This window comes from Python bivittatus, unplaced genomic scaffold, assembly GCF_059951505.1.
Source record: "Python bivittatus isolate LINGU-HERP-01145 unplaced genomic scaffold, Pbiv_v1 ctg000160_np1212, whole genome shotgun sequence".
In the NCBI taxonomy this organism is placed as follows: domain Eukaryota; kingdom Metazoa; phylum Chordata; class Lepidosauria; order Squamata; family Pythonidae; genus Python; species Python bivittatus.
Window position 1 is genome coordinate 6,963,989 of NW_028277076.1, and position 16,940 is coordinate 6,980,928.

The 16,940-nt window shown below is 43.3% G+C and overlaps 1 protein-coding gene across 1 annotated transcript in view; it reads left to right on the plus strand.

Annotated features, from left to right (window-relative positions):
* SETX (senataxin) overlaps positions 1–16,940 on the plus strand; it is a 43,249-nt gene that overhangs the window by 9,577 nt on the left and 16,732 nt on the right. The window contains exons 3-15 of the mRNA XM_088147062.1: positions 60–267; positions 1,737–1,846; positions 3,290–3,509; positions 3,799–3,915; positions 4,321–4,492; positions 5,103–5,193; positions 6,550–10,530; positions 11,450–11,552; positions 12,166–12,339; positions 14,278–14,504; positions 14,728–14,895; positions 15,393–15,543; positions 16,715–16,816. Of these exons, the coding sequence (XP_088003188.1) occupies positions 60–267; positions 1,737–1,846; positions 3,290–3,509; positions 3,799–3,915; positions 4,321–4,492; positions 5,103–5,193; positions 6,550–10,530; positions 11,450–11,552; positions 12,166–12,339; positions 14,278–14,504; positions 14,728–14,895; positions 15,393–15,543; positions 16,715–16,816 (5,824 nt within the window). The remainder of the gene's footprint in view (positions 1–59; positions 268–1,736; positions 1,847–3,289; positions 3,510–3,798; positions 3,916–4,320; positions 4,493–5,102; positions 5,194–6,549; positions 10,531–11,449; positions 11,553–12,165; positions 12,340–14,277; positions 14,505–14,727; positions 14,896–15,392; positions 15,544–16,714; positions 16,817–16,940) is intronic.

Here is a 16,940-nt window from a genome sequence, read left to right on the forward strand (position 1 = left end):
GTTTTCTTCTTTTGGGAAAAAGTGTGCTCTTCTAGAATTCTTTTTATTTTCAACTGCAGATTCTGTGGGAGAGGGAAGTTACCCGTCTCACTAACCACTTTGAGAAATCCATGAAAGAGGGTGATGAAGATGACCTCTACTTGGTGGAAGAAGACAGAGTTACCCCGTTGACCTCCTGTTACACCGGTCCTAATTTTGAGAAACGTCTCCGGGTGCCGCTGCTAGAAGTTCTAAAGTATCCCTACCTGCTACTTCATGAACGTCTCAGTGAGTTTTGAAAGGGAGAACCTCCCTGTGACCCCACTGATGAGTGGAGACCGCACAATCTGTTTGAGCCAAGTTAATTGAGCTGTGCAGGGGACAGAATGCAAGATTCTGTCCACTGAGAGCATGGAGACAAAGCTTTTTCCTTGTTGATAGGAAAAAGGATGACGGTATGACCCCTTCGTGACAGAGCCCACCTGAACCCCTATCTGTAGCAAACTAGCATTTTTAGCTTTTGATTTGTTTAGTCAGCAAGCCTTGAGTAACAGTCAAGGTTCGACCTCCTCTTCTCCGGCACATAGGCCCAGTTTCATCCCCTTAGTAAGGTATTTGTGTTTTATATCCTCAAGCATTAGGCTAAACATCGAAGCCTCTCTGAAGCTGTTTTTGTTAGGCCAAACTGTTTTATTAGTTAACTTTTCTCCTTCGTTATTTAGTTGATATCCAGCACAGGCAGGCAAAGCAGTTCCTGAAAACCTATTACAATGCAGCCTTGTGGAATGAAACCAGGGAATGGCAAATCTTCATATATTTTTTTTCCAAAGCACTTTAGGGTCTAAAGATTCTGCGTATCATTTCCTGAACATTATTTGTCTCCATCCTCGAACCTGTCTAATTGATATCTTGACAGCTTATATCTGTTGTCAAACTGCCCTCCAGACCCCTGTTCCATCTAGGCAAAAGGGTTAGAAACATAGGAATATAGTTGTCTAAGAATTTTCTTCTTAGTCTTCCAAATCCATGGATTCATGGTCTTTCTTTCCCCAGCCTTGAAGATTGATGTCTGCCCCTGGGTGCTGTGGGTTCCTACTTTGCCAGCTTCTACTCTTATCTCTGTGGTCTTATTTAATCTTTTCAACATTCCTCCTCCAGAACATTCCTCCAGCATTCTAGTCATTCCTGCCTTTCTGGATGAGTTCAGCTTGGGTTGCTTCACAGTTGGCATAAAAATAGAGCATGCAAGTCTCTGAATAGCTTAATGCGACTTCCTTCAGTCAAGCAGACAGCAAGAGTGAAAAGGCAGATAATATTCCTTCTCCATTTAGCTGTACGGTGTTTTTTTTCCTGCTTAGGGCTGTCCTATCAATTGCAATGCAAACTTTGAAAAAAAATCTTTGCTTGCGGGGTGTAAAAGGAGCTTCCTGTGTTTTAAAAAAGTGAGCTTTGGCCTTGGATGTTGTAGAGGAATAGAAGCAATGGTTTATGCCAGTGTTGTCCAAACTTGGCCACTTTAAGATGAGTGGACTTTGACTCTCAGAATTCCCCAGCCAGCATGTGGCTGGCTGGGGAATTCTGGGAGTCGAAGTCCACTCATCTTAAAGTGGCCAAGTTTGGACAACACTGGTTTATGCAATAGAAATAGATAGGTTTTGGGTTTTTTTGAGTGTTACTTCGACCTCCGAAAGATGCATAACTTCTCATGGCTTTGTGGAAGGTCTCCTTGACCTTGTGGTTTCCTCCCCAACTTGCAGGTGAGCTCTGTGTTGATGCCCTTTGTAAAATGGAGGAAATGAACTACTCCTATCAAGTAGTTGGCAAACATCCTGGTATCTATTTGCTCATGGTGCACCCCAACGAAACGGTGAGTAGCTCTGGTTATTTCCTTTTGCTTTGCTGGAGTTCGCCATCTCTCTTTGTACTCGTGCAGCGAGCTCTTGTCGATCAGGCTGTGGGCCTGGTACCCAGAAAAACCTCAGTGTGGTTTAAGTATCTTCCTTCCTGATCTTATGTATTTAGTCACTCATTCATTTCTTCATTTTGTTGCCCACTTGCTATGTGACTCTAGGCAGAAGATAACCAGGAAGAAATAAAATCACATCATGCTCAAGGTGATTCACAATCCACATAATGGCTTCCCCAAATATGGGCCCACCCAGTGTCCTGGCCCATTGCTCTTCTTTCTAAGAGAAGAAACTTCCTTTGAATATAGTTCTCGGTTAAGCTTCTGTGTATGTGCAGATTTTAAATCTATTTACATTTCTTTTATCCTCCCTTTCTCCAAAGGGTTGAGGAGTGGGGGAGTTGCCTCTGCTCCTCCCCAAGTTTTCCCTCTCAATTCCTCTCTTCAATACTTCAAAATAATCTCATATTGCCCACAGATGGTGTTGTCATCTGAACCTTGAGCTTTCCTTTTCACCAATCTGTATCAGTTCATGCTGCTCCTTGGGTCCCTGGGATTGTGTTGCACAGCTGTTGCCGTCACCCATGGTCAACCTTGTCATCTGGAGCAGGATGGCTAGTCCAACATGGGATGATGTCAGAGGGGGAAAGACGTCTTTCATTTCTCTCTGGTTGTGGCTGTCCCTGCAGATACGTTGGGCAAGGTTGTCTCCTACAGTTCTGTTGAGGAATTATCAATAAGCTATCTCAGAGAAGAAACAAGTTTCTTCTGGAAAAAGAAATGGGTGGAAAGAGAAGAAGGTTTTCAGTTGGCATGGCCTTCAGATTAATATTCCTTGGGATAGATCATTACACTCCTCTGTTTCTCTTTCCTTCCTGTGTTCATTTTCAATAATTTTCTGTCTTGATTACAGTGTGCATTAGTATTTTAACTCGGGCAGCATTCACTCTGGAAAGTTACCGCAAGAGTCCTCTTCATCCTGGCTTATTGCAAACCAACTATCTGCTAGGACACCCAACTGCCACATTCCCGCTCAGCTCTTCCTTAACCTTTCCAGAATCGGAAAACTCACAATGATACTTGAACCTAGGAGGTTGACTTTTGTCCCTGAACCAATTGGGATTCCTAAGCCAATGGCAAATCTTGGTTTGTAAGCCTGGCTTCCTTGGAGTAACAGACCTAGATTCCAAGATTTCGGCATTACAGTAAACTTTTAAAGAGGGGCTTACTTTCACTGGTTGCACTTGTAGAAAGAGCCAGAAAGGAAGTGGGCAGTCTAGAGGCCCCAACACACATTGACCCTGGCTTGCAGTAGGCTAGAATTTGGGTGTACCATTCTGCGGATATGCAGCCAGTCAATGAATCCTTGTAAGAGTAATATGCAGTGGTGTTTCACATCCATAGATCCGCCGATGGGCCATCCTGACAGCTCAAAACCTGGGAAAAGTAGACAGAGACGATTATTACGATATCCAAGAAGTGCTGATGTGTTTGTTCAAAGTCATAGAACTGGGTCTCTTTGAAAATCCAGATATCTATAGCTCATCAGGGGTTGAGAAAACCAAGCTTGTCCTGTTGCCTTTGCATCTGTATGATACCACCAATTACAAAAACTATTGGCTTGGTAAGTAGAGAATGGGAAGTTTATGACAATTTGGGTCTAGCCTATTCCTAAGGGGGAACTAGCTTCTTCCTGAAGCTTTGCAAAGATTAATGGATCAGTTGTTTTCGTTCATTGGAGAGGAGGGAAATAGAACCCTTTTGTCCGTCACAATCAGTTGATCTTTTGAGTGGATGTCAAGCTCTTTCTATTGCTCCCCATCTTGAGTTTGATTTTAAAGAAGAAGCTTCTGGAATGCCAAATGGTGAATAAAATTGCAAGTTCACTATGATTTTGGATGTTTTTCACGCAGGCCTCTGTATGCTGCTCTCGGTGCTAGAAGAACAAGCAATGGATTCTTTGCTGCTTGGACCAGACAAGCAAAATTTCATGCAGTCCATCCTGAACATCATGAAGAAACAAACAGATGGTAATCGATTAAGGAACTTTGGAGGCAGTGAGGAAATGAGTTAGAGGCTGGGGTTATTCCTCTGTGCTGAGTGGTTTATTTAATAACGGGTAGAACAATGCGGCGGCATCAGCTTTGTAGAGTTGTTGGCCAAGAGTTTGGCATTTTTAGCTTTCCGTTGAGTTTTTAAGGTAGATGTAGAGAAACGTCATCCAAAAAGTTGTTGGTAATGTGTGGCTCAGGTGGTGAACTTGCACCGTAGAGTTAGGTTCTGCTCCACCCTCGATGTTGAACCTCCCTGGTTCAGCCCAGCCTGCCGTACAGGGTGGCAACACTGGGTGTGCCACCTTCAGCTCCTAGAAGGAACACGCGGCAGATGTTTAACAAAGAAATGGGGATCATTACGTTTGTATTGTGTCGTTCCAGGTGAAATCAATGACCCGTTTTGGCCCATCCTCCACTGTTTCATGGTGATCTTGGATAAGCTGGGGTCCAAAGTGTGGGGTCAGCTGGTGGACCCAATCCAGGCGTTTCACGCCATCATCAACAACGCAAGCTATAAGAAGGAAATAGAGAGCATTCGCCAAAGCTGCCACAGGTTTTTTACTCCTTTTACCCCTTTTACTCGTGTTTAATGACTGCAAATGGGTATGTGGATTGGAAAATGGGAACTCAGATTTAAGGAAGAGACCCATATCTCCCTTAGAGTTCTCTTGTTTCCTTGTCAGTTGTAAAGCAGTTCTCTCTGTTGGGAGCTCCTATTATCGTATACACGTAGCCAAATTTTATAAGCCCTGCGTAACCCAGTGGGTCTTGCTTTTGGCTCATCCGGGTGAAGGAGATCAGTAATTCACTATAAGCCGCTAGCTGTTGGCATTTCTTTCACCTTTTGGCCCCACCCAAACAATATCATTGTGTTCTGAATCCAAAACAGAACTGTGTTTCGGCCAAACACGCATTGCCCGAAGCCACCCGTTCTGCACATGGAAAGGTTTGTGCATGAACCATTTCACACACATCCCTAAATGTTATTGCTTGGATATTGACTAACCAAAGGTAAATATCAGTGTGTTTGAGTACACTTTATTCTCTTATTCCATGTTCCAAATTTCAGGAAAGTGAGTGTAGTTTTATCTTGTTCATGGTTGTCATCTGGAATGTAGAACCCACGAACGACATGCTCCTTTTTTGACTTCATCCATTTGTAGGACAAAATCCGAACCACTGTCAGACTACGGGGATCTAACAATGACTTGCAGCCAGATTGTATATAGCTACAGCCCTGAAAAACCTCACAAGGTAATTTCTGAACATCCTAAGCGGTACTATTGGGTTCAGTGTTTTTGTCTTAGTTCACTAAACCATTCGGTGAAAAATGTATTCAGTTAAATTAAATGTGATGATGACAAAGCTGGGATAAAGAATTCAAGTTACACTAGTCTTCCATTCTTTTACTATCATTACTCAATTATTACTATTGTGTGTATTTTTATTGTTAATGAGTTCAGATTGCCCCAGCTGTTTTATGCCTTTATTTTTTTTTATTTTTATCGTGAACGTGTTAAATTTTTGATTGTGTTGTGTGTTTTTGTCAATTGTATTTGATTAGCACTCTACACGGAGCTGCCCTTGAAGAGCATCCAGAAGCTTCAACTGGTGCAGAATGCAGCTGCGCCAAGAGTTACGTGTGCCCCTGGGAGGGTACATGTTACACCTCTGTTCCACGAGCTGCATTGGTTACCAGTTTGCTTCCAGGTGTGATTCAAGGTGCTGCTCTTGACCTTTAAAGCCCTACATGGCCTGGGACCGGGTTATTTGAGGGACTGCCTCTTCCCAATTACTTCTGCCCATCCCATCAGGTCAGGCAGGAGGGGTATGCTGAGGGTCTTGTCCCCAAAGGAGCTCCATCTGACAGGACCCAGGAGATGTGCCTTTTCGGCTTCAGCCCCCCTGAAGTGAGGTTAGCCCCATCTCTGTTAGCCTTCCAGAAGGCCCTTAAAACATGTTTTTTCACCAGCCTTGGGGGTCCCAGGGAGAGCCTGCCAGGTGGCTGTAGGAGATGAAGTGATGTTTGTTCTCTTCCTTTCTTGGGGTTTATCTCTTTATTTTATATGTTTATATACTTATCTTATTTATTTTTGATTGTTTTTAGATAGTTGCGGAATTTTTAGCCGTGGTTGTGTTGTACGCTGCCCAGAGTCATGTGTTTGTGATGTGGGTGGCTATATAAATATATAAATAAAATATATATACATATATACATAAATAAAAGAAGGCTGTATGCAAATGGAATAAAGAAATGTCATTCAAGCCATTCATTGCTGGAGGTTTGATCCCAGAAGCCTTTCCAGATTGGTGGCAAGTTTTTTAAAAACTTGCTCCTCTTCTGGTGACAAAATCAGATTTGCAGGAGGTGGGTAAGGCCTAATCAGGCAAGAAGTATCATCTCTTAGATCAATATTGTCCAAACTTGGCCACTTTAAGATGAGTGGACTTCAACTCCCAGAATTCCCCAGCCAGCCATGCTGGCTGGGGAATTCTGGGAGTTGAAGTCCACTCATCTTAAAGTGGCCAAGTTTGGACAACACTGTCTTAGATGATCAGAGGTTCAGGAATGAGCAGAAGCATTCATTGACTGTCTGGATTTTATTTCAGGACTCAAGATTGAGGACTGCTGCTTACTTGGACTATTGCCCAAACTTTTATGAAGACATGCAGACACTGCGGGACATGTTCCAGTATGACATTGGTCGAGACATGCGCTTGCACCATAGCACTTTTCTCTGGTTCATTCCCTTTGTCCATTCCCTTATGGATCTCAAGGACCTGGGCGTTGCCTTCAGTGTAGTTGTCATCCACCACCTGTATTCGGAAATCAAAGAGGTCCTCCACAACGCAATCCAACCTCGTGACAAAGTGTCTGGGTTTTTCATCTGGATCCTCGTGGCGGTCGTTGAGCAAAGTTTAAAAAAAAAATGCTTCACCACTTTGTGGATCACCTCGGAGCAATGGGTGGAGGTGGTGGTGAAATGCGCCATACTTCCGAGTATGGCGTTCACCTGTGGTGCGGAGAGGGGGTTGGCCAGAAACGAGCCCAAAAGTATTGCAAAAACACCATCTTGGGAACCTGATTCGATACAGTCTGCTTGCATGAATTTGATCCGGGTCCTCCTAAAGGAGGGCTACCAGATCGAAGAAAAGGCATCCCCGTTCCTCGACGAGCTAAATTTGCTTCGGCGTAGTCATGAGGACTGGAAGCTGAGCCCCCAGCAGGTGCAAGAATTACAGGCGTGTTTGACTGAGATCGTAAGAAGCCTCCGGAATAAATCATTAAATGCTTCCTCCCACGGAGAGAGTCACACAAGTTGCGTTGTGTCATCCAGTCTCTCCAGAAAACAAGATGGGAGAAGTCCAGTCCATCTTCCCCAAGAACACTCATCCTGTCAATCACCAAAAAGGCAGGATCAAGTTTTTCGAGAAAGATCATTGTCTGAGGGAAGAAATGAGGGACCAAAGGGAGCCATTTGTAGAGAACAAAGCCATCAGAGAAATTCAGAGTTCCACGTGGTCAACATTAAACAGGAACCTAAAGAGAGTTTACTACATGAAGACAGTAAGTCACACTCTCCATTAGCAGGGGGATGCATGGATGCCCAGAACAGTGGAAACTTTCACCCTACACCGGTGGACCAGAACGGTTCCCTAAACAAAAGCAGTTTTGACAAAGGCTTTCAGAAGAAAGGGGCTGAAGATATCAATGAGAAGGAAGAGAAACCCAGAATTGTCCAAGCTGATCTCAACCACTGGAACAGCAATCCTGCTTCAGGAGAAAAAATGCTTCCAAAAATTATTGCAGAAAAAAAGTCAAGCAAAGCTGAGTTGACTTCGAAATTAAAACAGCTTGTTGAGAATAAGAAGAGAGGAAATACCATGCTAGGGCCAGAGAGTGAAAAGCAGCAGTCTGTTGAGGAGAATCAGGGTCAGGAAGGAACAAAGAGAAGAATTGCAAGAGATGGCAGTTGTACATCAAATCGGGTACACTGCAAACCAGTGCTAAGTTCAGATGATTGTTTTCAAGTTGACATTCTTTCCATAAAAAAGGAACCCACTGATAATTTGGTGGAATTTACGAGAACATTGAAAGGTGGGGAAGATTCAGAAGAAAGTAGCACAGATGATGAACTTAATGTTCCCTTGTTGGAGATTAGAGAGAAGCTGCTGAAGAAGAGATCTATAGTCCCTGCCAGCCGAGTGACAGAGCCTAAAATAGAGAGAGACAGTAAATTGTCCTTAGTTGCCTGTCAAGAAAGTACCTTAAGTTACCAGAATCCTATTCAAAGGAAGGTTCAAGGGGCACTTAGATCATTGTCTGAGAGCGAAAATGGCAAGTTGTCTTCTGGAGCAGGTGAATCCTCAAACCACGTCATCATCATTTCAGACACTTCTTCAGATGAAGAAGAGAACAAAGTGAACTTTGGTCGAAAAAGCAAAGAAGAAAATGGGAGTGTGTCCCTTCCGAAGGATCTTGATGCCAAAGAACGAGATCTTGTAACAGTCTCCAGTTCTCCATTGCTGTACGGGGAATGTGAATCGCAGTGTTTTGAGTTTGAAACCGACGAAGAGATCTACTCCGCTTGGCAAGATAGCCAGCTAGACATGTCGGAGGCAGATGTCTCTCCAGTGAAGACAACTGGCAGGTCCACATCCTGTGACTTAGAGTTTACAAGGCAGCCTAGTGAACGGGATTACGATACAGACTATCTTGGGGATGATATTATTGAAAAAGCTGAGCAGGAACTGGAACAGCAGGTGAAAGATTGTAAAACCAAACCGAAGCTTCCTGTCCAGGCTGATGAAGAAGGTGTCAGCAAGGGAAGCATAGCCATTTGCTCAAAGTATTTCACAGCCATACCTGCTGATGGTAGGGAGTCTTCCAGACAGAGTGAGCCAATTACATCCAGTACACCATCAGCTGCAGCAGCAGCTGGACCTGTGGCACCATTACTGGTTGCCAAAGAATCCACTTCTGGCCCAAGGAAGAGTCTGGCAAAATCCAGTTGGATCAACACAGCTCAGCGGAGTCCTGAGAAAAGAAATATCAAGACAGAAAAGAAATCGCCACATGCAGGGCTGTCTAGATCCACTCGTCCTTTTGTGGTCCCTCCCAAGAAAGTCCACCATTTTCCTGAGCCGACATCAACTGTGGAAAAGCTGGGCCTGAAAAAAAGAGCCCGCAGAGCAGCTGACCTCTCCCAGCGGACTCAAGACAGCCTCGCCCAGTTGCGCAGCCATGGAAAAACAGCTGGGGAGCTTCCCCAGAAAAGGAGGGCCAAACTAATTGAACCTCGCAAGATGGTTGTTCGGAACAAAAAGCTGTTAGCCAGCCAGGAGTGTCAGTTCTTCAGACAGTCGAGACCTAAAAAAAGAGGGAAAGATCAGGATGTTCAGGGAGAACATCCTAGGGCTCAAGTTGGAGAAGGAGCAAAGAGAGCTGTTCCCAAGTCCTTCATGCAGTCTACCAGCAAGATGATGGTTGAAAATCTAAAAGAAAGGCCTGGCCAGGCCAGTAGTTCTTCTAACTGCGTGAAGAAATTGCTACCACAGCATTCACGAGAGGAGGTCAGGTCCCCTACTATACCTCTTTCTCCAGCAAGAGAGGCTCTTCCATCCTCAAGGCAAGACCCTATCACGCCTGACCCAAATGCTCAAGGAGGTACCACTGGTGCTCCAGGCAATGTCTGCTCTTCTGTAAGTGAAGGCAGTAGAGCCAACCCTTGTGTCTTGGCAGGTTCCTCTTCCAGTTGGTGTAACAAGAGTGTGGATTTGAATGAGAATGGGTCTACCTTAAAGGAGGATGTTAACCAGGATGAGGATGACTTATTCCTGACGCAAAGGGATCCAGTGGACATGGAGCTTTGTTCGCAAATGGAAAGTCATAGTCGCCCGGAAGACATAGAATTAGATGTTCTCCCAACCTTGCAGGATCAACACCAAGGCGCTGAGAAGTGCAGACATACAGGATGTACTAAAAGGGTGGATGAAGGAAGGCTGTTCTGCCAAAGTCATACTGTGCCTGACGCACCAGACCATGTCTTTGCCAAGCCCTGCGCGCTTTCCAGGCCTCCCACAAAGAAAGTTTTCAGCGCCAATGCTTCTTCATGTGTCGCCAGCCTCTCCAGAGACCTAGAAACCAGACCCACCCCTTTAGCAATGAAGACCAAATCCAATCCAGCCATACCTCCTGCATTGAAGGTAGATGGTTTGAGGACCAAGCTAACTCTTGCCAATATCCTTCGATCTCAGAATTTGAATAACATCTCCCAGCCACACAATGTACGAAACAGCCATGTTGTTGGTAATGCCAGTAAGATGCCTGTTCCACACTCTGGCACTGGACAGGAAGCACGCCCATCCTTTGCACAAGCCAGCAGTACTCACAGCCAGCATAGAGACCACCGATTTTTCACCAAATGCATCCTGAAGTGGAGTTATGATATGTTTGCCAACTCCAGAGAGCTTGGGCCACCAAATCACCTCTTGCAGGCAATAGTGAACCCTGTTCCAGTCAAATTTCAGAACTATGATGACTATTTTAACATTTTCTTCCCCTTGATGATCCTCAACGCCTTTGAAGAGGTAAGCGGTTTTCTTCGTCAAAGACATTTAGATGTCTACCTCACACATTTCAAGGTAGCTCCCAGCATATTAGCGAAGATTGGTTGCATGAGTGAAAACAGCAGACGTCTGTCAATTCTGCAGAAATAATGAGCCATGAGACAGAGGAAGAGCATGGTGCCTCTGTTTCGGCTCTACCTTGTGATTTTTAAATATATATATATATATATAACTTCGCATGACTTTATTGCATTTTATGGAAGTCGTGAGTTGCTTTGTGTTGAAAAAAGGAATGTAAGTCTATAAAAAAAAGGAATGTTGGGCTATAGAAGTTCTGTGAACTTAATTTTTCATTTGCAAGATTTCCTTACCTGCCTAGGTAGCTTGTTCAGTGCTACATAAGGCTGGTAGGACCCTGGAAAAACTAAGAGGAGACAGAGAGCTGCTGTGTAGAAAAAGACAAAAATGTGCTGTCTGCTATTCTTGTGATGCTGAGTTTAAGTCACCTTAAGTTAGATTTGTGTTGAAAGTTATGAATGGAAGGAGTTCAGTTGAGGTTAGACTTGGGTTGAAAGTTATGAACAGAAGGAGTTCAGCCTGTGGAACCAATTAGCAATTAAGGGCAGGAATTCTCTCTGCCTCAATCTTCAGACAGATGCTGGACAGATGAGATGGTTCAATAAGTCATGATTAAGCGAATCATGTGTGAATTCAGTCTGAGTGTGATTACTTAGTGTTTCAGGCACAAGGTTCAGTCCAGGGGCCATATTTTAGTATCAGCGTGATTGCCCTTCTGGAAGTCTCCCACCAGAGGTCTTTGGAGGTGTGAGATGAGGGAATGAGAAATGTTTCCATGTCAGAGCAGAATATGGTGTCACAGAGGTGGTGGTGTCTTATCCAGCTGGTATGTTAAACCAATATTTGCTTCCCCCCGTTCTAGGTGGCATGTGAATGGCTGGAGAATCAGAAGATGAAAGAGCAGAAGCCTTTCTACTTGAACATACTGAACTTCAACATGGATATGAACAACGCAGATTTCACAGGTGAGAAAACAGCAGTATGTAAGCGAAGAGGTAAAGACAAATATCGATATACATATAGGTAAATACGATAAAGATATTGCATAACAACATCACAGTTAGGTTTTTAATGGCAAGTCCTGCTGATGCCATAGTACCATTACTGCATTATTATAATAGGTATTTAATATTGCTATGTATTTAAACCCCAATAGACCACTTAAAGTCTACTGGAGTTGAAGCAGTATACAAATTTTATAAATGTCAGGAGTAGCCTAACTCATTTCCTTCTCTGCTGCTTTTCTGTCAGTTGATGATCCGATCGTTTCCTTGGCAGGTAATAAAGCTGTCTGCAGGTGGCTGTTTACAAAACCATCTCCTGAATCTTTCCTGGTCTGGAATTCAAACATTGTTTAATAAAAGATGTAGAAATACAGGGACTCAGCGCTGTGCAGTCATATTTTGGAGGCTGAAAACGATCTCAGATGGTTCCTATGCCTTTCAGAGAAACTTCTTTTGAATCTTTTGAAGCATTTGATATGTGTATTTTTTTTTTTTTAATGTTCACTGATTTATAACATGTGGCCTTCTGCGCAGAACTGGTTGATCATCCTGTGTTTGCTTTTTGCCCCCCCAGCCAACATTTCCCAGCATGATCTGGACAATCAGCACCACCCCAAGGAGGATGACTTGGTCTTCCTAATAGGGTCTGACAAACGGTCCTCCTATGATGAACAAGAGGGGAAGAAATGTGTAGTGCGCCATGTTGGCTTCGTGACTCGTTTTTCTCATTCTTCCGTTCATGGTACTAGTAAGTATTTCTGTTCTTTTTCCCCCCCTTTTTGCTTCAGTACCACATCAAAAGACTGTTCTAGCTGCTGTCCAAAGAACTGTAATTAGATTTCTGGGTCAGCATAGAATTTGGGCTTTCTTTACGTGGATAAGTCCAGGTTAGCTTTGCAAACCAGCAAATAAATCACAGTTTGCTGAGCCGGTTTCTAGTTTGTTTCCCCTCCTTTTGAACACCTGCTCTGGCCTCGCAATTTTGCATTGGCTAAATGTTTAGACAGGCGTAAAATCAAACCGGGAACAAGCAAGTAAATTTCACAGAAGCCGCTAAGCCTTAGTTGTAATCAGGAAATCATTGATAAATAATGATTTCAAGCTTTGCTTCAGAACAGACTACTGTACAGCTTGTACACAGATGTTATTTGTAAATCACCCTAAGCTAGAAGCAAACAAATGCATTGTGGCTTGGTATGGTGTATAATAAGATATCGTATCTTGTGCTTTTTCTCATGCCAGACTCACTTTAAGTCCAAATCACATTTAATTTTTAATAGCTGGGGCATGCAGATTGTTCCCTTCGAGTGATCCAGATCAAAACTTGTATCATAGTTAAGCATCTGGGCTGGAGTCTGTGGAGATTCTGTAGAACATCTGGAAAGTGCCTGATTGTTTGGTATAATTTAATACATATGTGCCTCTAGTGTTAAAGTGGGGTTGGGGTAGGTTAACTTGCCTTGCAGAGGTACGAGAACCATCATGGTACAGTGCTTAAGGTACTGGACTAGAAGCAAGGAGATCCAGGATCTAGTCCAACTTTAGGCAGAGAAACAAGCTGGGTGACCTTGGGCTGGTCCCTTTCTCTCAGCTTTAATCCTCTTCAGGCTCTGAAGCAAGCCAGGTCAAAAAACAAGCCCATTCTTGTGCGATATATTGATAAGTTTTGATATAAGAATTAGTGATCGTGATGCAAAACAAGGGGATCCTGCCATTAAGCAGGACAGATGGCAAGAACAACAACTTGCATTGCAATGATAGCAATCCTGCCCCTTTGAAACCACCTACGTATTCAAAGTAAAGGATCTCTGACGTCAACTTTGCTGCAAAATTGTTTGTTTTCTTCCTCCTCCTCCTCTTCTCTTCCAGAAAGGGTGATTGTTCTGATGTGATTCATTTGAGTTTGGGTAGAGTCATATTAAGGGACTATGTAACGTAGGAAACGGCAAGAGAAAAGCTTTACCAAATCTAAAGAAAAGTGCCTTTTTTATCCCCAAAGACTTAGAGGGCACTTATCTTCCTTGGGAATAAATAGCCTAACTCATAATTCCAAACCAGATGCATTGGAATTTCGAGTCCCAGAATTCCCAGGCAGAGAAGCTCCACTGGCTAAGAATTCTTGGAGTTATCATCCTGATAGATTAGAAAGACACTTCCGGAGGTTAAGTTTTCATAAAACTAATATGCATTCCCTGTGACTTTAAACACCTTTCATGGGTAGGTGATATGAACTATAAAATATTATCTTTGAAGAAGTACTAAGAAGAAACCAAAAGTTGTAGTTACTGCCACCTTGATTTTCCAAGTATTGGTGGAGGAATCCTGGCTAAACTGTTCTTCCATCTTAAGTGCAACATTTTGGTTCTGTTCAGGTTAATTCCGCAGGCTTTGGTGAAGGAAGCTTAGCGATCATTCAGCATGACATCTGTATCAACCAACCATGCTTGATAAGTCAGAAATTAGGATTAAAATACACTTTGCAAGCCCTGGTTTGGTATGATGTCAAAATTGACCTGAGATTGCTGACAGTAGGTATTTGGCTTCCTTTGAAGGACTGTTGAGCAGATAAGTAATTTAAAAAAATGCCTGCTTGGATGATCAAACCATGATTAGTGTCCTGAACATTGATGAGTTCTGACTAAGTGTGATGCAAGAATGTCTTCTTTGGTAATGTTTTTTATAACAGAAAAGAAAGAGCAACAGATTACTTGTCACCTCTCCATCCAGACTCAAGGAAATCTGTCCCGTATTGACAAAGAAGTGAAATGCATTGTGGTCAGCTCCTTGGCGACGACACAGCGAAGGTTCCAGGCCCTCTTGATGCTGAAACGAAGCCCACTAGCCATGCCAATCCTGTGTCCAAGCTCCTCCTACTTCTCTCCAAGAGATTTGAACACCGAGTCTGAGAAACCTGTAAGAATGTTGATGGTTGTTCAAATTAAGCACTGGCTTTCTCTTCTTATAACCTGTGTCTGGTGTGAAATAGACCACTCTTTCCCAATCTTGACTTCTGCCATTTGGAGAAAGGAGGGGTTCAGACCTGAGTTTGTAGAGGGAGGAGAGGACATCTACAGTAAGTCATAGAGACAATATCTTCTGATGACTGGTGCTAGTCTGTCCTCCTCTCTTTCCCTAGGTTTCTTACATGAAGGACTTCAATGAAGATCAAAGGCGAGCTATTGAAAGTGCTTATGCCATGATAACACAGCACCCAACTTTGCCCAAGGTCTGCTTAATCCATGGACCACCTGGGACAGGGAAATCAAACATGATTGTTGGGCTTCTCCACCGCATCCTTGGCGAGGTAGGTCCTTTTGTATATTCTGATTGTCAGCACGAGGTGAGCTAAGGGTAGGGAATTTAGCCTTTTGGGCCAGTGTGGATTTTGAGAGCATGTTGTGAGCCCACTCACAAAATGGCTGCTGGTTTATCTGTGCTCCTTTTCTTTTTAAGCTAGAAATACAACTCATACATTTGTCCCTGTAGGGGTAAAAACTCTTTATCACCCCAGTTTCCATGATTTTTTTCTGAGTGGTATCTGTCTTTCCAAAACAAAGTTATGGATTGCCATCAACTACTGTGGTTCTTTCTGAGGAGCATCTCTTGCATTGTGGATGGGTGGCGCTCTCCTTCTCCCCCTGTTATCAATATGGATACATCCTGAAGGTTTCTTGGCAATAGTGCTCAAGTGGTTTGCTATTGCCTTCCTCCAAAGACAAACCGGCAAACCTTAAGAATTTCATGATTTCCTAGATTTATATTCAGAAGCCCAGACCGCATTGTGTCATTTTCAATTTCCAGAGATCGGGAAACGAGAATCCCGTGCAGAGGCTGAATACCAAGATCAAGAGGAACCGTGTGTTGGTTTGTGCACCCTCTAATGCTGCCATTGATCATCTCATGAAAAAAATAATTTCGGAATTCAAAAAACTCAGTGGGAAAAATCCTTTAGGTATGATCGGGTCTCTCCTCCCTTCTTTCCCTATTTTAATTTTAATTTGTGGTAGTTGTAATTTGGAGGAAGTAATCACTGGACACAACAGGAGAAATTATACAAGTGTTAAGTCATTGAAACATATATTTTATGCCAGTTGTAATACTCCTTTAGTGGTATTGTTCTTTCAGAAGAGGGACTCAAGAACCCCTTAGCTACTGGCTTTTATCTACAGGGTTGTTGTTTATGTCATGCCCTTCACAGCTGCCTACAGGGAAAAAGTACAATTCTCACAAAGCCTTCTTTAACTAGATTTATTGAAAGAGAAGGAGGATTAGGCTATAAAAGTCTTGGCAAGTTAATGTGTTTACTTTACACCCATGTCTGCAATTTAGAGATTTCTTGATGCTCTTGCTCACCTGATGCACTGGGAAAGTGGCAACCCATTTTTCTGACAAAAGAAGAACATGCAGGTATTCTGCATTTCTCATACAGGTAGTCCTTGTTTAGCAACTGACTCGTTTAAAAACTGTTCGCAGCTACATCAGTGATGAAAAAGTAACTTTGCAACCAGTCCTCACATTTACAACCTTTGAGGTCTGAAAAGCTGAAGCAAGATCATAAGCACCGTCATGATTTCACTTAGTGACTGCTTCACTTAACGACCAAGTTGCCAGTCCCAATTGTGGTCACTAAACAAGGAGTATCTGTATTTAGCAAACCATAGTCCTCTTTCCCAAGCTCATTACATTATGTATGTAACTGCAGGGGGGGAGTTTTCTTGGTTGCAGTATTGTCCTGTTATTATATTGATAGCTGCAAGTCATCCTAGGAAAGCTGCAGATCCCAGATATATCCCTGGTGTCTCCAGTTTTTTAAAAGAATGACAACACAGCTTCTGTTATGGCCATTGGTAGGTTGTAAGACACGTGCTGAGCAACTTTCAAAGTTTCTCTGGGCCTCTGTTAACCATAAAGGTTGTGGTCCCTCCACTGATGGAAGAACGGAGCGTTCAAATCTCTGTAACTACAGGAAGAGCAACCAATCATCAAAAGGAAATTAGGGTGGGAGTTGAGCGAAGATGCGGAATGCGGTAACGGGTTGGTAGCACGGGAAACAGCAGACCTAGATTTGGGGTCTGCTGAATCCGTCTTGAAAAACAGCACAACTCTCCCTCTTTCACATCCAGGCAATTGCGGCAACATAAACCTGGTCAGGCTAGGACAGCAAAAATCGATCAACAGCAAAGTCCGGAAATTCAGCTTGAACGATCAGATTGATCACAAGATCAGTGAGTGAAAGTCTGCTGTGTTGTCTTTTTCTTAAGCACCTTTCTCTTGTTAGGAAGTGGACAGTCTAAAAGTTCTTCAGCAGCCCTGTTTATTTTTTTTACCTGTATGTGGACAGGTCCTCTC